Below are 20,782 nucleotides of genomic sequence, written 5' to 3'. Positions count from 1 at the left end.
AGTAACTGCTGTGTGTAATGCAAGGAAGAAAACCTGAAATGATGGCTATTGGCCAACAGACAGATCATGCCCCACTGTCTTATTATATTTTCTCTGCATTGCTTTTTAAAACATTTTTCATATTACATGCCCCATCTCATATCACATTAACCCAAATAAAAATGTCATTATCCATTCAGTTCGACAGACAGCAGGCAGAGTGTAGCAGAAAATTACAGTCACATCAGCCGGCAACAAAGCATTCTGGTTGAAAGTATGTAGAGGGGGCAATGCCGGGCAGTTTGCACTATCCAGGCATATATTTGGATTCAGTATGAATGAGCCCCTCTTTATACACAGGGCATGCCTCTGAAGAGTTGTGTGTAAATCAGATTTTATGTTGTATCTCCTTTGTTACCTTAAGAAAGCTTCAATCTTGATAGTAAAAGAGACTTCCTTTCAAACAGTATATGTATTTTTCACCATGTTACTAGTCTTCTGAAATAAATCTAAAAGACATTTCAGCATATGGAATTTTGTTAAAGTAGGATTCACTTGTACCACTAAGCTGATTAAAATAATTGAAGGAACATAGGCAGCGAAGCTAGTTATAGGAATGTGGCTTAAGGCTAGGCATGGTGGTTCACACCTATACTCTCAGCATTTTGGGAGGTCAAGGCAGAAGGAGTGCTTGAGGCCAGGAGTTTGAGACCAGCCTGAGCAACATAGCAAGACCCCATCTCGGCAAAACATTTTTCTGAATTAGTGGTAGTGGGCATCAATAGTCCTAGCTACTCAAGAGGCTGAGGCAGGAGGATTGCTTGAGGCTGCAGTGAGCTAGGGTTGTGTTGTGCATTCCGGGCTTGAGACAGAGCCAGAGCCTGTCTCAAGAAAGAAAGAGAGAAAGGAAGGAAGGAAGGAAGGAAGGTAGGGAGGGAAGAAGAAAGGAAGGGAGACAGTTTAGACTGCTGTGCTGAGTTCTCCAAAGATAGTCTGAGATTTCTTGGGAGTCATGGTCTAGAGATCATTTTAAATGACCCATCTACACACACTTTTGTATGATGGATTATTAAACTGATGGTTTGTGAGAATTTAGGAAAGCATGCAGTGGACAGGAAGAGTTGATGCAGAGTTACTAAGAATAACCCAGGGGAGTGATGCTCGCTTCTTTTCTGAGTGGACTTCATGCTAGGCAGAAGAGGTAAATCACATTTCTGCTTCAGCAAATCATTTGACCAAGTCTTCCCCAGCTGACTTAGCAGTAAGATGGTGCCTGGCCGAGTATTTACTTAGGTTCATGCACAGCTGGCTAAAGAACCAGAAACTGTGATGATGAGCAATTCCACGGCTACCTAAAATAGCCGTCTAGTGGAGGGCCACTGGGCTCTGGAGCTTGATCCTGGCCACACAGCAAGGAGCTGAATGAACCTGAAGACTTAGAAGGCACATTTAGCAGATTTCAGACAAAACAAAGAGAGAATAGCCAACGTTAACTGCTGATGGGATTTTTCCCCAATGAACAAACACCCCAGCATTCTCAACCCTCGCAGCTTGATAAACAGCAAATCCTTTTCCCCACAATTGCCCTCCCTCCATGAGTCTTGGCAACAAGGGAGGGTCCAGATGCTCAGCCATCTCTCTGCCTGGGTGTATTCTGCTCTGAATGTTCAGCTCCTTGAGCTGTTGTTTGGCTGCCTGTAGATGCCACGAAGGCCATTGTTCCTGCCTTGGGGACCTCCTCCATGGGCCAGCCTTTGTGGAGCCAGCACAGCCCTGAGCTCAGACCACATGCGCTCACTCAGCAGGACTGACTCCTTCAGAGAGGGAACCCATGGCAAAGCAATTGTGCCCCTGAGGACACAATTGTCTCCTTCTACCAAAGAGTACATAGGACTGGCTTAGATGGGGCCATGGAGGGAAAAGTTCCAACAAGGCCTGTGTCCCCTACCCCACATCCCTCTAATAGCACCCAGACTGCGCCCCTCTGCCAGGAATCTCCAAACACCCAAATGTTCCAGGGAAGTTAAGAGATTGTTCTGGTCAGAACACATGGTAGGACCACTTTTCACAGAATAAAATGCAATGTATATATAAAGCCTTCCTAATGAATGGACCCTCAAGGGCAACATTTCAATTGCATCTGGTATGATTCGTGGAGGACCCTGTGGTTTTCATTGACCTCAACTTCAGTATTCGCCTGTGCAGTGTGTCTTCTGAAAAAGTCAGCAGAAACCGGGCTTTGTGATTGACTCACAGGCTGCAGCCCACAGGCAGTGGTCTGTTCACACCTGAAATGCTGTGTTCCACTTCCGGGGCCACCTTTTGGGTGACCGTGATAAGGAAGAGAGCAATAAGACTGGAGAGGCATGTGCAAACCGTGTGGTAGGAGGAGTGATTGAAGGCACGCGGAATGGTGGCCCAGGAGAACCTGAAGAGGAGATAGATCCTCTACCACGTCTGAGTGTAGGGTGCACTGGCACATGTCAGAGAACAGAAATGAAACCAGAAGAAGGTTGTCACAGGAAGTCAGATTTTGCCTCAATACAACAACATGCTTCCTGATAAGTAATTAACATTTTATAATATTTCCAATGCCTCGAGACTTTAAAGGCAAAGAGTGGGTATTCCATAGTCAGTAAAATTCAGTCATTCAGCAAATAAATACTATGTGCAAGACACCGTTCTAAGTGCTGGGGATACGCAAATGAACAAATGAGATAAATTCTCCCCTGCCCTCAAGAACTTAATATTCTTGTGTTAAAATAGTAAAATCTAAACATAGGTAACATCTCCTAACATGCTTTCCGTAAGAAATGCTCAGAACGATGTATGATAGAATGTGGCTTCCGCTATGACGCTGTTTGAGAATGTGAGCTGGTTAACATGATTCCTTCCCCTTGACATTTCCAGTGTGGCCTTTCAAACATACAGAGAAGAATAAAATGTCACGTGGCTGCCCAATAAGCTTCCCAAAGGATCCCACCTGCTCAGTCGAGCCTGTTGAGATCACAATTGGTGCAACCAAAACTAAGATCTCAATTTGCTGAAGCCGGGTAGTAGCTATAGGAATTTCATGACACCATTCTCTCTACCTTTCTGCGGGTGAGGGGTGGGGGTTAGGAATTTTCCATAATAAAAACAATTTAATATTAAAAAATGAAATCCAACAATTGCCCTGTGTGGGCATTGGAGGCCTCTTAAAGTCAAGGGTTCCAGTATACTCAAAGACTTAAGCAGCTCAAGTGTAAATGAATAACCATCCATCAGAAAGGCTCTAAAAATAATTTCTGTGCTAAACAAGAAGTTGAAATGGATGACCTTAGGTTCCTTTACATGCTAAGAGTATATATTCCAGTAGATAATCTAAAATATGATTGGAACAAACAAGCAAAGACTTGGACTAATTCCGGAGATAGCACATATAAACTGGAGTCTGTTTCCTCTCTGCTGTTCATCAAATGGCATGAAACTGAGCACTGAGTCTCACTTTTATCTGAACATTTAATGATCATTTTCATAATTATTTTGATATTTATATTCTTCTTTCTTCCAAGAATAAAAGATTGCTTAAGCTAAACTAGATGCTTACAGCTATTGTATTTTACAAATATTTGTGATTTTTTTTTTTTTTTTGAGACAGAGTCTCATTCCGTTGCCCAGGCAAGAATGCTGTGACATCAGCCTAACTCACAGCAACCTCAAACTCCTGAGTTCAAGTGATCCTCCTGCCTTAGCCTCCTGAGTAGCTGGGACTACAGGAACCTGCCACAATACCCAGCTAATTTTTTTGTTTTTGGTAGAGATGGGGTCACACTCTTGCTGTGGTCTGGAACTTCTAAGCTCAAGGGATTCTTCCATCCCATTCTCCCAGAGTGCTGGGATTATAGGTATGAGCCACTGCACCCCGGCCATAAATATATGTGGATTTGAGATCTATCCCTTGAATCTTAGCTGTGTGAAAAGTACCTTAAAAAAAGAAAGAAAAAAGCAACATCCATTTTCCCAGAAAGCTGTGCATATAACCTCTTGTCTGAAGCTAATTTAGGTGTGTTCCCAGCATGGTGCCCTAATTACACCTTTGTTATCCTTTCCCAGTTAACTCCTCTCATCAGCCAAGCCTGCGACCTTCTCCTGGCTCATTTAAAAGGCTATGCAGAATCTGGGGAGGCGTTTGACATCCAGAGGTAAGGGGGCTGCACTGCTTCTGAATTGCTGCTTCTTGTAACTGTACGTAATTGCTGGACAATTACCTTGGGACTAGCAAACTGTGGAAACGCTAGAAGCTCGTAAAAGCGTGGAGGAACTGACTAATGAGAAGAAATGAAACCCACTTCGAATGGGAGATGGATGTGAACAAAGCCCATGCATGTGTGGCCTGTGGAGGGAAGCCGGGACCCTCACAGGCAAGGGCAGGACAGGCCTGGCCAGAAAGGACAGGGATTTAGGGAAAACTGTGGTACGCCTCAGCCTAGAGCTGTGACTTAGTGGTGGATGCCAAATCTAAATCGTCTGACTTTTCCCCTAGAAATCCTTAGTTGTTTTAAGCCAAATCATGGCTTACAACACATCAAGAACATGGTGGGGATGTCAAATCAGTCAGAAGTTGAGTCCTTATCATTACTAATAAAATAATAACATACTCATCATCAACATTTCTATTGTACCATGTGTTTACAAAGTCTTCTTGTCCACATTTTCTCTGATTGTAGGATGCATGCGTTGGTTAAAGATTAGGTGGCCTTTTCACCTATAAAAGCAAAGTAAATAGCTCTTAAAACCCTTAAATCTTCAACCATCAGGGTAGGATGCAATCGCATGCAATAGTCTCATTCTTGTTTTTACTGTAGCAGGGAAATGTGTAATCACATTTCGATGAAAACAGTCAAAAATTTTTTAAAAAGTCATCTGGAAATGTCATTTCTTCCTTAATGATAAGTCAGTGGTTATGTAACTTAAGCAGAAGGGGAATGAAGTTAGTGCCTACATCAAGGACAAAAATAGACTCTTTAATTATAAATGGGTATTAATAACCCAGCTGTTAGCCTTTTTAAAAAGAACTTAATCTGACTATTCCTATAAGATAACAAAAAAGAATAATTCTAGTTTAAAATGGCCTTTGGGGGACAGGTTCCCTATAGCTTAAGAGGTTAAATTTTCTGAAGCTACTGCCAGATACTTTCTCTTCTGTCTGTTTGGAAAGTGCACAGTATGTTTTCTGTAATAATATACATGTGTTCACGAAGCCTGTCCTAAAGTTTGTCTTATATTTATTTGAGTGTGAAGAGCCCTTCTTTTTTGTTTGTTGCTCTAAAGAAAACTGTAAAATCATTAGGAGAAAGAGGGAGATGAAGTTAATGAAACCAGATGATGAGCTTGTTAATTTATCAATGACAATTTCATCTATATCAATTCATCATTAGATTCTGGCCTGAGATGGGCTGGGCAGAGTCTTGGGGTGAAGCTGTGGGCTGTGGGCCACCTATTTGCCCTCCTGCACAGGGAGGAAAATGTGAAATGTCCTCTCTCAGTATTTGGCTGTGTTCTGGTTGATTGCAGCTGCCTGAAGTTCTGGTTGAGTAAGCCTTGCCTCCCCCTCTGCTGCCCTGGTCTTTGTTTAGATAAGCTGGCTGCTGGGCCTTCATCTCCTCCCATAGTCCTCTCCGAGGGCCTCAGCCCAGTAGCCCCTCTCCCTCCGCCTCGCTGTAGATCCTCAGGAAGCTCCTCACCAGCCCTTCTGCAGGGCTGGGAGTCCTATTTAGACACTGAAGGCAGGCTTCCTCAGGAGAAAGGATTTGGGGACAAGCTTGCACCAGAGTGCTGTCTAATCCCAGTGTCCCCATCTCCCACAGGTGCTACTGCTGTTACACCACAGACGTGGTTGCCAGCGTTGCCTTTGGCACCCAGGTGGACTCCTGGAGGGCTCCTGAGGACCCCTTTGTGGAACACTGCAGACGTTTCTTCCAGTTCAGCATCCCTAAACCTCTCCTGGTTTTAATCTGTAAGTACAGCCCCAACCAAGGGCGAACCAGGGGCAGCTCTCTGGGTTCTGCCACTGACACTAGGAAAGGGCACCTTAGATGCCCTCTAGTCACCAACCTAAGACCACTTATTACCAGTGCAGGATCCCTGTCCTTGCCAAACACCCCACCTCAGTGAGAATGACCCCGACATGAGGTGCTAAGCTCTCCATGTTTATCACTTCACTTAGTCCTAGTATTCACCCTTTGAGAAAGATATTCTTGTCCCCATTTTTCAGATGAGAAAACTGAGGCCCAGAAAGGCAGACCTGAGACTGGAGCTCCAAGCCTTTCATTTTCTAGGGCATTTTTCTCCCTGCCACCAAAATCCTCTTCCTTCACTTGAAGCCCAGCGCATAGTAAACCAGAGGTCATACGCAGTGGGAGACTAGCAGGTTACCTAATGCTACAGAGACCAGCCTACTGATCTTATTTTTATTGTAGAAGTGAGTTTTTGCCCTCTGGCCAATGCTAGTATTATCTTCTTGCTTTTATGAGTGCATTGAAGTGTTGTTGTTATTCATTATTGCCATGATTTCTAACCATTCTGCTGGGCTGGTAAAATTCTATCCATTCCTTGATCAGGTCATTCCCATTTCTGAGCCAATTTCAGAGGGAGGTTCTGTCATCCCTATTAGCTCTGCCCTGAAGTTGCAGGTCGAGTCACTGTGCGGAGTTTGGGCAGTCTCTCCCTTTGCTTCTCACTGCACCCCACCCCAACCCCCTACTGAACCCTCCTCCCTGCTGTGTTATATTGGTTCAGGCCCCTGATTTGGAAAAGGAGCTGTGCATTCTGAGAGCCTGTGTGTGCACTCAGCTTGCAGCCCAGAACCTCTACCCAGAGCAGCCCCACCAGGGCACCTGGCAGGTAGAGCCCGAGCTGCAGGCAGCCTCCACAGGAGGTACCCACAGAGGCCGGCACGCTCAGCAGCAGCCACAGCGGCAGCAACAGCTCTTACGAACAATTCAGGGGTCGCTCTGGGGATCATCATCCAGAGGAAAAACATGCAAATAACCAGAAAGTTTAAAAAGTAAATCCACTTCTCCCACTTGCTAAGACTTGAAACAGCCTGTAATCTGTTCTCCCTTGATGGAATTCAAAGACCTTGGGTCCTCCTATCTAGGACCTGAAGTATGAAGTTGACCTCTGGAGAGCCAGATGGAAGTGAGGACTCAATTTAATTGTCCAGATGTTTACTGAGTACTTACTATGTGCAAGGAATGGTGAGGAGCACAGAGATGGAAGAAGATCCTGCAGCTGTTTTTAGGAGTCACGGCAGTGGGGTGGGAGGTTGGGAGGGAGGCATGCTCTAAAATGCCTCCAATCCAAGGCCCATGTGCTTCCCCGTAATAAGTGTCTAATGGTCCTGGTTTATTACCTCCTCCTTCTCAATGCCACTTTTGTTTTTCTCTTTCAAGTATCATTTCCATCCATAATGGTCCCACTGGCCCGGATTCTGCCCAATAAGAACCGAGATGAACTGAATGGCTTTTTTAACAAACTCATTAGGAATGTGATTGCCTTGCGGGACCAGCAAGCCGCGGAAGAGGTAACGTATTTTAATAGGACACCGCCTTGAAATGGAATGGAACCTAATTTGGCATCACTATCTCTTTACTCTCTCTCCTCCCCCAGTGCCGCATGGCACACCACTGTCCTTTGGCAATCTACCACTGAGTCGAGCTTCCCAGGGGCAGGAGAAAGGACAGAGAAGGGCGGAGGATGGTCACACAAGAAAGAGCAGGTGGGCTGGCAGCAAGGTGAGGCCCAGAGCAACTTGTCCATCCTCTGACTTGGGCGCGTAGAATGAAAGCCATCCCCAAACTCTTTTTAGTTTAAGCATCGCCTCAAGCACAAGTTACAACAGCCCAAAAGAATTTTCTAGATAAATGTGCCCATATGCAATTTTCATGAGCATTTTTTTTATATCAAGAAATGGTAGGATGGATGTTTATCGTGTGAACAGCATAAATATTAGAGAGGGTTCAGGCAACTGTCACTCCACTCCACATCCCCTTTCAGCATGAAGGGTGTGACCACAAAAGTCGTGGCTGAGGGGCCCTCTGGCCTCCTTAGTATGCTTCACACAAGACCTAGAGTTTTCTTTCCTCCTTAGAGACTTGCACTGCGCTCAGCACAGAGCAAGAATCAAGTAAATGTTGATTGAACTCAGCTAAAAACAGAAAGAGAAGTTTTCAGTGTGATGAAGGGTAATTTCCATCCTGGATATGCCTGTGCCCGTGTAAGTGCTATCCTCTCAGGGCCGGGTTGCCTGGAAGAAAGTTACTTACAAGGAAAAACAGGGCTAAAATGGCTGTGCCTTAACTGATTTGTGCAAGGTGCAACTTTAAAAAGGGTTTCTCAACAGGGTAGCGCAGAAGAGTTCTGAGGTCCAAAGGCTAAGGCCTTGGCCTGGAATGACACTGAGGTCAGTTGGCAGCTCAATGCACTGAGAAGCCTGAGGCAGAAGTTTGTCCTCCCCTGCTTCACATCCTGGGTGCTGGGCAGCAAACATGCCTGCATCCAGAAAGCACAGGAAGGTATAGGCAGGCTCACGGCCCCTTGGTTCACACCACGTGAACTCCATCTGAATGCCCTTGGAGGTGTCAGCTAACTGGCATCCTTGGCGGGGCTCTGAGGCCTGAAAGGACAGGACAGATATTCTTACCTGGGTTCATACTTCTCAGCAGAGTGAGGATGGAGCCCGGGGGAGGAAGAATGAAGAAAGAACCATTTTCAAACCTCAACATTACTACGAAGGGCTGTCCTTTGAGAGCTGTGTCACATACAACACACAGACACACATACACACACTCACACACACAGCCTCCAGCCCGACTGTGGAATCAGGCTGAAGATTTTAAAACTGTTGCCCTGAATGACTTACTAAGAGGTGAGAGGTTATTAAAGATCCAATTACTGGGATTGCCTAGAGCTTTTCCTTTTATAAACTCTAGTGCTATTTGTTTCAAACAATGAGTTGATCTGAGAAAAACCTCCCAACCACAAATCCAGGACCGCCCGTGTCAAGACAGAGCTATACGGTTACTAAGAAAACTTGCTTTCAAACCGTCTGAACTCTGTATACATTCCATCAAGCAGATGTGTGTTTGCGCAGTGAAAATGCGGCACAGATGTTAAAAGGTAAATATTTTTCTAAGCCCTAGCCAGTGGGTGGATTAGACACCTACATCTATCAGGGTGCGTATTTTGCTTGGGTATAACCATAAACCAGTGCTGTTTCAATCCTAAATGAGCAGTGTTCATTTAGCCTTCAAGACACACTGGGAATAAAAGAAACCCGTCTATACTAATGTTCCTCTCCAACGTGCAGGCCCTAGAGAGCGGCCTTTTCCTCTGGCCTCCTACAGAGGTCAAGACAGATTTCTACAAGACTCCAGCAGCTTGTCTGAGCCGGGATAAGAGGACAGAATGCCAGCTGCAGTTCTGCCCCAGAAAAATACACACTGTGGATGCGGCTGTGCCCTCTTCCCATCATTTCCCCTCCCCTACCCCCACAAAGCATAGCCAGGCCTCAGGGACCACACCGTATGACAGCTCCAGATGGATGGGCTGAGAGGTCTGGGGTGTTCTGGGATTTCAGGAGCTGAGGGAGCAGAGTGCCCCCAAGTGGCATCTTGTCCTGCCCCAGCTCTGCCCCCAGGGAGCAGACCCAGATGCTGACCAAGCAGCAGGAGGGAAGCTGAGGAAAGCCAACTTTGCTATTTGGAATTCAGAGTGAGCAAGGCCAGGGTGGAATGAGGAACCGTCCATCCCCAACCCTTTGCCATTTCCTCAGCTGTTACAGCACAAACAGGCTGGTAGAAAGCTGAGGTTTTGCCTCCTTAGCCTCAAGGTTCATGACACTCACCATATTGACCTCAGCAGGCCCCTTGCAAGGTCACAAAGCTGGGAAGCAGTGGAGCTGCAAAGGTCTCACGACCGAAGGCCCCTGCTCTAAATAGCACGCAGCTGTAGTCACACCCAGCACATCCGTCCTTAAAATGCATCTGTTGCATTGTTTTTTTATCGGTGAAATTATGGACTGCATTCCTAACATGTGCTCAGTGCGATACTAGGCACAGTGGTTGGGGTGAGGGTAGGGTCCTGACCTGGAAATGCTTCAAATATTATGGAGGAGAAAAAGAAACCACATACGAAATGACAACAGTCTTAAAAGTTGGAAGTAGATACTAATGTGTGTGGCATAGATTATTAAGGCAAAGGAAATTCAGAAGCCAATATGTTGAGAAAATGCTATAACTCATAAAGTACTTCAAAATTATAATATTTTTCTGTTGGTGGATCTGATACTCTCCTTTCGCCATTTTAGTCCCATAAACTTCAGAAAAAAGCAACATATCAGTTGTCATTCATCACGTTACAGAGCATTTCAAAGAAGGGACGTGCCAGGAACAGACTTTGTTAGCACTAACGCAATATAGAAATGCTTCTATTGTTACAATTAGTGGTGGTAGAAATATAAAGAATATGCAAACTACTGATAAAAAGGTAGGGGAAATGGTAAGGAAGCTCTAACCACTTAAATGGGGTAGGGCAACAGTCCCCAGCCTTTTCAGCACCTGGGACTGGTTTCATGGAAGACAATTTTTCCATGAAGACCAGGAAGAGGGAGGAATGGGTTTGATATAAGTCTTCAAGCAGTTGATTTATTATGGTCCCTGTGCAGTCACACCTCTCTGCTAATAATAATCTGAACTTATAGTTGGTCCCCAGTGCTAGCATCACCACCTCAGCTCCACCTCAGATCTTCAAGCATTAGATTCTTCTAAGGAGCACAAAACTTAGCTCCCTCTCATGCATAGGGTTCTCCCTCCTATAAGAATCTAGTGCCACTGCTGATGTGACAGGAGGCGGAGCTCAGGCCATGATGTGAGCAGTGGGGAGCGGCTATAAATACAGATGAAGCTTTGCTCACTTGCTTACCACTCACCTCTTGCTGTGCAGCTGGTTCCTAACTGGCCATGGACTGGTACATGTCTGCGATCTGTGGGGTTAGGGACTGCAGGGGTAAGGGATTATGGAGGGAACAAAAAGGAACCAAGACAAAGAGACTAGGCTCCAGGACACAGAAGGCACCATCCACAGGCTTTGAAGACAAGCTCCAGCAAATCCAGTTTCCTCCCCACACCCCAGTTCTGTTAACTTGCTACCATGGGAGGAACACATCCAGCTGCCCCTATCAGTCTAAAGTATGTGTAAGGGAACAGTGGAAATCATGCTTTGATATTTTGCTGATGGAAATCCAACCAACCAACCAGCAGCACAAACCTGTATAAAGGAAAGATTGAAAGCTCCTGCCCCTGTTTTCTCTCTTCCTCCAGCTCCAGGAACTGTTGGGTAGGGAGGTTGCAGAGTATTTCCTATGCATAGATGGGCATGCACTTTCATAGATGCATGGTACATTCACTGTTTGGACAGAAGTGACAGCCACTGTGCATGTTGTCCCTTGACTTGCTTTTTTTACTTAACAAAGTGACTCAACAACTCTCCAAACCAGCCAGATAGAACGGCCTGGTCTTTCTTCCCAGCAGCATTCCTGGCTGCTCTTGCGGCTCCATGATCTGTGGGAGCCGTGCTCTGCTGAGGGACATTCAGGCAGTGTCCAGGCTCTCACCAACTCAGATAACCCAGCCACGAGGATCCTTGTTCCCACTGAGCTCTTTAAGAGCTATACCCATGCATCTGTCTTCCTCCTTATTCTCCGAGAAGCCTGGCTCCTGCAACGGAACACCAACATATGCATTTTCTTCCTTTGTCCCTCAGAGGCAGAGAGATTTCCTCCAAATGGTCCTGGATGCCCGAAATTCTTCGAGCCCTGTGGGTGTGGAGGACTTTGACATCGTCCGAGAAGTCTTCTCCTCTACCAAATGCCAGGTGGATCCCTCCCGACAGCACCCACCCAGGGCCCTGTCCCAGCCTTTGAGTGTAGATGAGGTTGTGGGCCAGGCCTTCATATTCCTCATTGCTGGCTATGAGATTGTCACCAACACGCTCTCTTTTGCCACCTACCTGCTGGCTACCAACCCTGACTGCCAGGAGAAGCTCTTGAGAGAAGTGGACCTTTTCCAGGAGAAACATGTGAGTACAAGTTGGTCCCAGCTGCCCAGCTTGCCCTTGCCACAGGGCAATTGATTCTGTGTTGGCAGAAGTGAAATTTATTTTAATAGCTTGCTAAAGTCACATCCTAAGTTTCTAAGATCAAATAGGAACATTTCCCAGTTTTTCCATCTCTCTGGGTTAGCAAGTAAAATGAAGTGATGAGAACAACAGAAGGAAAAAGAAAGACAAATTGTGTGTGTACCTTCACTGTCTGGGCCAGTCCGTGATGCCAGGCCTGGCTGGTGGGTGGCTGCAAAGACTCAGGATGGAGTCAGGTGGAAGGTCAGGGGCTGGGCCCGAGGCGGGCCTTCCCAGTGCTCTGTAAGAGCTGCCATGCATGGAGGGAGGCACAGGTGAGCCCAGAAATGGAGCCGACTGGAAGGCAGGGGCGGACACAACATGGGCCAACCTGAAGCAGGAACAAAGATGGGGGTTGCTGACAGGGAGGGCTACAAATGTGGGAAGATGAAATAGGGCCGGTCAGCTGCACCAAGCCTGGATTCTGAGTGTTCCGTCTAAACGAGGCCCCTCTGGGTGGACTTGCTGCAGACCTAACAAGGAGGCTGGGCTAAGCTACTTTCTCTCCTGGTTTTCTCTCTAGATGCCCATGTGCGTACCACTTTGCCTTATGAGTGGTTAAAGAGATTTATTTTAAAAATCTGTGCTTTAAAAGGAAGACCACCATAAAAGATAATGTTCCTATTACATTCTGATAAAATTGCTATTAGAGTCACAATTTTGGAAGGTGGCTTATTCTGTTATTGGAGCCATTACAAATTTTTTTTCATATAATGAGGGAAAATCACTTCCCAGAAAATTCCACTTCTGTATCCTACTGGGGAAGTAGAGGCAAGGTTAGTCTTCTCTTCAGCAGTTTGTTAAATTTTTAGAAACATTTACTGTGTTACTTATTTCCTCAACTTTGGACTCAATGCAAGCTTATGGTCAACTTCAAGTTCTGTGTGATTGCGACAACTGCCAGGCTGGGGCTCCCCAGTCCACTGCTTATATGATTGATTTTTTTGAGCAAGAGTTTATATTTATCTTTATTACTGTTTAAGTCAGTCAAAATAATTTTGAATCTTGATTCTGCCATCTGTTATATTAGCAATTCCTCCAGCTTTGTGTCATCGGAGACTTACTAAGCATGTCTCCTATTTTATCCAAGTCATTGATTAAAATGTTGAACAGGATAGAGCTTCCCTTAAGATTGACATTGATCCATTAATCAATATTCTTTGGGCATGGAATCTCAACCAGCCATGAATCCAAATCACCCTTCTACACATCTTATTGTGTTTGATCTATACTTGTTTATTTATTTGTTTTTAAATTGAGGAGAGGAGAAGGGGAGTGAGCAAAGATGGTGGGGTATCGCTTCACTGCAAGAGAGGGAAGGGGAGCTGGTAGTTACATCTCTTAGGACACACTGAGTTACAGGTAACAAAACCCCAGCTCAAACTGATAGAAGCTGAAACAAAAGAAAAAACAAAGGAAAAACTCTTAAATTCATATTTATATGAGTACACCTAATTGAGCCTCTCAGGCAAAACTTTATCAAGGCCTCAAAGTTGTGCAGAGGTCCCAGTCTCTCTCTTCCCCAGTTCTTGGCTATGTTTTTTTATAGTGACCCCTTTCTCAGTAACGCTGTCCCCTTGAAGTTCCAGTAACCTGCCAAGGGTGTCCAGGACTACTTACTTCCATGCTCATAAGAGGGACAAGGGAGGGTCTGTGGCCTACAACTCTCAGCAAGTCATGAGAGCCACTCGAACCAGAATGCAGAGGTCACTGTCCATTCTTGAACCAGCTACTGTGGCCAGGGAAGTGGGGACACTGATGAGCTTACATCAATCAGACCCCAGTCTGAAGGTCAATCAAACTCAAGTCATGTGATCAAGAACTTGGGAGGGTGATTTTCAAAGGACGATTAGGATGTTGTCCTAGGAGGACATTAGAAGGAAATCTGGTTCCCTGGCCTGAAATAAACAAGAAGGCAGGTCAAATAAAGGAGCTGGAAGTTGTAATGAGTGCCAGGCTCTAACAGGCAGAAGTCAAGAGCCTTGCTTCAGGGAATTTAATCGCCAACGGAGAAACAATAAGTTATGGCCATGAAACAGTATCTCCCTGCCAAACAAACCCTCCAGGGAAATAGAAGACAGTAAATTATTGAGTCTAAAATGTGTGGTGTCGTTTAGAGAGCTGCCAGGCTTTGGAAGTCTGTCCCACCAGCTACAACCCATAGTTATATCTGGTTATATTAACCTACCTGGAGGACACAGTGTGTCCATCTGAAGGCCCTCAGGCACAAACCCCTTCCCTCTGGCAAGGCTGTAACTGGCCGTGACCTCAAAGAGGGCGATGGTGTCCCACAAACTCTGGCCACCTTTAATCCCTCCAGCCTGCAAATAGGGCTTCTTCCTCCTTCCTATGGGGGAATGTCACCAGGCACTGAGGCCTCATGGGCAAAAAAAGAGATTGTAGCAGGAAAAGTTTTTCAAACTTTAGTATATACCGAACAATCTGGAAAGAGAATACATATTCTAAACAATATAGAATTTCAGGGCCCTGCCCTCAGGAATTATAATTCCTCAAAGCTGATCCCAGGGCTGGAGCCCAGGAGCAAGAATTTTTAGTAAACATTCCCAGAGATTCTGGTGCAGGTGGTCCCTGGATCCATTTTGAGAAGACAGCCTTTGACTCTCAGGCCCACAATCTTCTTCTAAGAAAACACAAGGTCTAAAGCCCCATCCCAGCCATTAAGCCCCGTTACCTTCTTTCTCTAGGTAATAGTTGGGACAGCTTCTGAGAAATGGGAATAAATAGAGGTTGTCTCTTTAAAAAAATTAATTTGGCTACCGCCAGTCAACCCACCATGCTCCTTTCCTTGTGGGGGCTGGGTACACAGTGGCTGCAAAGAGCAACCCCCGCAGCGTACGCAGCCTGTGCTTGTATGGGTCGCTCTAAGGGACCTTGGGGTCAGATTTTTCCAATGTATGTTCATGTCTCTGGTTTTGCACTGCCCACGAGGTAGAAAAAAATTTAAACAAATAACTAAGTAAATGTGACAGGCACAACAGCACCGCCTTGTCTAGCCTCACACAGGGTGTTCCCGCACTGAGTATTTGTAGGTTTTCTTTTTTCCTTTTCTTTCCTTCTCTCCTTCCTCTTTCATTTATTTCATTTCTTTTCTTTTCTTTTTTTTTTTTTTTTTACTATAATCAGAGCTCTGTTAATATGGGCCATCTGTCAGGACATGGAAATGCAGATTAGATGTTCACACATTAGATATTTTCCTAAAAATATTCCTGAAAATTTGCATGTAAAGTATGACTTGTTATCATTTTCCTGCTGGTTTCCATTCAACAAATATTTCTTGAGTGCCAGTTAATGCCAGACTCTGGGGCTCTGTAGACCCCCTGCACGAGAATGCGCTGGTCTCGCTCCTCCGCGACATCCCTGTAGTATCCCAGGCCTCATTAGTGGCCCCTCCTGTGTATCTATCAATGAGATTGCTGCATTTGAGCTCTAGGGTTTCTCCTCCCTGGGCCATTTCCCTTTACAGCAGCACCCTGTGAGATTCAGATGGGAGCTGTGCACTACCCCCCAGGAGAAAAAGCAGCTACTGCACTGCGCGTGAGGACTCTTCCAGGGACAGTGACAGACATCTCAACCCAGGCTGGCTCTGGAGCTTATCCCAGAGCTCAAAACTGTGGAGGGCAGGGCTGCCTTTCGGGTGTGACCTCTTACGGGGGCTCCAGCCCTGTCTCTGGGACCTGGCTTGTTCCCTCTCCCCGCTTCTCCACTCTATGACTCTAACACACATCTCAGGGAGGATCTCATCCGGAAGTATCAAGACAGCTGTGTTGCCAATATTCTGAACAGTCTGAACTCAATGAGGTAAAAATAGGAAACTATTTGGTGTTTCCGCCAATTACTTCCTTTAAATATGCCGCGATGGCTCTCCTTGCCCTGCTCTTGATGGTACCTCAGATAGATCTTAAAGGTTTCTGGTTACTTTTAGCCATTAAAAGTCCAGACCAGTTTGGTTCAGTCCAGATGAAAACTTTAGTCTCACATCTAATTCAACCCTGTCCTGTCCCCTAGCTCAGGCTGACCGATGGCCTGAAGAACCTGCCCTGGGGAGGCGTGATCTGTTGACTCTCCTCTCCTTTACCCTCTGGCTTACGAACAGATCCCCAAATCCCTCCTTCCTGGGGCTGCTCCCTGAGATGCTGAGATGGTCCCCGATGTGGAGCAGATGGAGGAGGGCTGTTGGGATGTCCCCACTCCGGAATTTCCTAATAAGGAGATGGGCTCCAGCTCCAGCCACCAGCTCCTGCTCACGGCTGCTCGGTGAGAAATGCAAGATGGCACGAGCTTCGATGCCTTCCATAGTGTCCATGCAGAAGACATATCTTGTCCTCACCAATGGTGACTGTGCCTTTGGCCCTGCCATCTCTCCCCAATTACTTTTCCTTTGCTCAAATAGGCAAAGAGGGCCAATGAGCAATTCTGCTGCATAAGCAGATGACCAAGGAGAATGAAACCAGGCTGCTAGCCTGAGGCCGCTGCCCCCATCATGAGTGGTCCTATTGGGGCCCCCCTCCCTTGGCTTGGAATGGGTTGGGACACACTCTCCTAGGCTGATGACTCCTTGCTTTGCCAAGTTTTCCTTAAACCCTCTGTCTATGTAACCTGAGGATGGGGGTAGTGGAGAGCTAGTTCATGTCCAGCACAAAAAGGCAAGATTCTCTTTCCTGGAATTCTCAGCAAAAGTCTCATCCCATCTCAGTGATAGCACCCAGCCCTCCACCACTCACTGGACTCAAAGGACAGTGGGTCTGCCCCATCCTGGAGTTGTTGTCTGGGGGGACCTCACGTGAACCACTCAGACCTTGAATGGGAGAGGGGTGGGTCTCTAAATCCCTGTGACTGAGAATGGGGTACATGGCTTCCAGGTTGTCAGCAGTTGTCCACCCATGTACTGGGCGGTCAAGAATCTGTGGTCCCAAGATTAAAAGCTGCTACTTTCCAGTTCCTTGTTATGTGATCACCCTCACCTTCCCTCTGAGCTTTTAAAAACCGGATTTCCAAAACCAAAGATCTACATCTGACAGTGCCTAGAGCAGCCTGCACTTCTTGTAAATGATGTGGCCATTATATGCCAAGTGGTCAGCAGGTCCTTATTGCAGCCTCTACCACTCAAAGAGTATAAACGTCAGGCCGGAAGGTCAACAACAAAGATACTCTTCCTGTAACGGAAGGAAACTTCTGTCACATCCAAGAATACTGTGCCATGCTCTGTACACGTTTGGCAGCCCACATGTTCTGCCCAGCAATAGCCCATCTCCTGCCACCTGTTGTGACCCAAGTGATCTTGACTGTTCTTTCAGTCTCTAAAACAGTTACAATGCCCTTTATAATTCATGTCTCCAGGCTGCTGCTTTCTCAGCCACATGACTTTTCTTCTAAATCACCTGGCTTGGGAATTTCGTCTAGCCCTCCCTCCCTTAAAATCTTCTTTCTCCTGTCTCCCAGTCTCTTAGAGAACTCCCTTGTTTCTCCATGTTGCCTTTGTCATATTGAAGAGGAGGTATGTTCATTAAATTCAATAGTGAAGGAGCAGGAAGGGTCGGTACCATTTGCAACACTGATAAAATTGAGAAAACACACCAATTATTTAATAAGGCCTTTGTCATGTGGTTGCTTCATTGCGTTCTCCAATATACAATTTTGAAAAGGATGAAAAGGGGAAAAAAAACCCTTGTTTTCATATAAATTGCTTTTGTTATAGCTTTAGTACTTTATGTTGAAATTATTGACTTTTGATCTGGCTGAACCATTCTCTTCTCTTCTCTTTGGTTCCAGACTGTGCCAGCCAAAATTTATGACCTATTTTCCTTCTGCTTAATTGTTGTTATAAATCTGCTGTGCAGATCCAGTTGTAAATTTATCACAAACTGGATTGGATTGATATACAGCCTCTCTTTAGGATAATTTGAACACAGTTATGCTTTAGAAGGAAGGCCAAATTCTTAAAACTTCTCTTGAAGAGCTGCTTTGTAACCGTTATAAATATCTAATTAAAATACAACTTACTCTTTCTTTCTCTCTTAAGGATAAAAGAACATTCTGTGCTGGTTATTTCAGCTGATTAGCTCATGCTGCTAATGTGAGCAAGGTTGGGGATTTGTTCCTTGAAGCAGCGGAGGATCTCAAAGGGAAGAAAAGCATATTCTGTGGTACAGCAAAATAGCCATTTTACCCCCAACCAGCTATTTCATAAATACATGTCCTTTGTCACAGGGGGAGGGTGAAAAAATGTGAATAGCTTAAGACGAATTCCTCCGCACTATAGAAAAAAAAATGTCTCCCAGTTTGGATCCCACCCAGGTTCAATCTTCACACAGGGAGCAGGGCACGTGAGATCAAAGGAAAGACTGGAAACGGGTTTTCCCCCATTGGGAAATTCTCCTCCCCTTTGCCCAGGGCTGCTGGGGTCCTGCAGTGAGGACCACACAGGGCTTAGTGGTTCCTGAGTCCTTCCCCCACCTATAAATCCCTTAACAGGACAAGAGAACACAAAGGAACAAGGTGCAAGGAAAGAGGTAGGAACAGAGAACAACTTATAGCCTGGAAGTGGAAATATAAAACAACTAGCAGGGGAAGGGACATAGTAAGCTCTCACATAAAGGGCACGATATAGATGTAAATGGCACACCTCTGGAGTGAAGGACTCACATACAACTTGAAATTTCCCTAACAAATGCAAAAGATGTAATATAATCGCATATACCCTTACATTAATCTAAATTTTTTTTAAAAAAGAAATATTTATGTACATGTTATGTACATAGGAATCACCTGGAGATCTTGTTATAACCATAGATTCTGCTCTGCAGGTGTGGAGGGGAGTGTTGCTAAGAGTCTGCAATTCTAACAAGGGTCCAGGTGACGCCAATGTTGCCGGCCCATACTCGAGGAGCCAGGTTAGCAGTGATGTACATAGCAAGTATTTATTCCTAATGATGGTTAAAGTACTGATGTTGTACAGTGATTTTTCTTTCTGTTAATAAATCTCGATGGTTTCAAGATTATGCCAATAATAGTGATGCCACACTATTGAGTGGGAGATAAAGTGATGCAGGAATTATCCAATTCTAATATATGTTCGAGGTGTTTTAATCCTTCTAAATTAAGCCTAAAACCATCATGCTTCCTTAAATAATTTTCTCCATGAAAGGAAACTGTGAGGAGCTTTTGGGTTGACTTTAAGCAGTGGTTCTCAACCTTCCTAATGCCGCAATGTATTTTCATGGTTACGAAGGGGTCATGACCTACAGGTTGATAACCGCTGACTTAAAGTCATCTTCAAAGTAGAAGAAAATGTCAACCAGAGCCTTCTCTCAGGGCCTGTGTGTGGACCAGAGACCACCACACTCAATAGGACCACCAGGCCCACCCCTACGCAGGGGTCCTACCCGGCCCTTCAGCTCCCACGGGAAGCCTTTGTTGTGCACTGTAGATTTGGGTGCTGGCTGAGAGGCCATACCAGAGTGTCTCGGGCAAAGGGAAGTTGCCCTCGTGCTATTTCTCTGGCATCCTAGAACAGAATCTATTATTTTCATACTAAGGAGTAGAGACCTTGAAAATGTGTCCAACTCGCCCACCTCCTGGCCTTCCTTCTGGGAGTGTCGGACCCAGGGAAGGAGCATCCCAGCAACTGTGCTGGGGCAGGACAGTCTTCACAGACTGCAGAGAGGGCCCTGTCTGAGTGTGCATCTAGAACTCTACCCTGAAGTTGGGGTTGTGGCTACAGTTACCAAAGCACCAGCTCCCAGGAGGACAGGATATTAGGCAGGAACTTCTGTGCCCCCCAGTGGACAACTCAGGAGTCCCCAAAGCAGGGCAACCTATCGATCTGGATCAGGTGGCAGAGCCTGGAGTTTTAACTACCCATATGATAATTATATACACAGAATGGTCTTCGTGGTCAGGGTCTTCTGTCCGTTCTCTTCCTAGGGACACCTGTGGGAAGGTAGCCAGCTGAGCTATGAGTGAGTGCCAAGACCTTCCTTACCACTATCCAGGGCTCTGGGGTCTTCCATATTCCCTAGAGACACCCGAAGCCCAGGCCCACAGTGACCTCTGGGGAAACTGCCCACCCTGCCTGAGCTCTGCAACCAAGACCCCCAGCAATGGCAGACATGTCCCAGGCCTTGTGGCATCCAGGAGCTTAGTGGCCCATGCGATCCTCCCTCCCTCCCCGCTCCTTCTGCTGCCTGCCATCCCGCCCTCATGCCCCATTCTCTGTCTCCTCCCTTCTAGTCTTTCTCCCTCCTTTCTTTCCTCTATTCTTGTTCTGGCTCTATTCCCCAGATTTGGAGAGGCCTAGAATCTTCCCTCTCCCACTGTCCACTTGGGAGCCCCCAGCTATCCCAGAACCCTGCACAGTAGCCAGGTCCCACGTGCATATGGGCGGGGAGCTGTCCTGCAGGCGTTTTCTGGGCTGCCCAGATTAATCAAGTGTGGCAACTCAGCACTTTGAATTCTTAGCAATTAATGCTCCAAGTCCTCCCCCTCCCAAGTCCCTGAAGAGCAGAGGGAGGGAGACCTACAAAGAGATGTCCCTCCCAGGAGTGGGCCACACCAATCAACATAA

At 46.0% G+C, this 20,782-nt stretch overlaps 1 protein-coding gene and 1 non-coding gene across 2 annotated transcripts in view; both read left to right on the top strand.

Moving 5' to 3' along the window:
* The window catches only part of TBXAS1 (thromboxane A synthase 1), a 160,216-nt gene that overhangs the window by 95,711 nt on the left and 43,723 nt on the right, over positions 1-20,782 (top strand). Inside the window, exons 6-9 of the mRNA XM_003791652.3 lie at positions 4,075-4,163; positions 5,829-5,977; positions 7,416-7,546; positions 11,785-12,099. Coding sequence (XP_003791700.1) covers positions 4,075-4,163; positions 5,829-5,977; positions 7,416-7,546; positions 11,785-12,099 — 684 coding nt within the window. The remainder of the gene's footprint in view (positions 1-4,074; positions 4,164-5,828; positions 5,978-7,415; positions 7,547-11,784; positions 12,100-20,782) is intronic.
* On the top strand, positions 14,973-15,102 carry LOC111725904. Its single transcript, XR_002773850.1, has one exon. It is a non-coding gene; the product is annotated as a small nucleolar RNA SNORA70 (small nucleolar RNA).

This window comes from Otolemur garnettii, unplaced genomic scaffold, assembly GCF_000181295.1.
Source record: "Otolemur garnettii isolate 467f Iridium unplaced genomic scaffold, OtoGar3 scaffold00049, whole genome shotgun sequence".
NCBI classification, from domain to species: Eukaryota; Metazoa; Chordata; class Mammalia; order Primates; family Galagidae; genus Otolemur; species Otolemur garnettii.
Note: the sequence above shows the minus strand (reverse complement) of the source record. Positions and strands in the feature narration are given on the sequence as shown.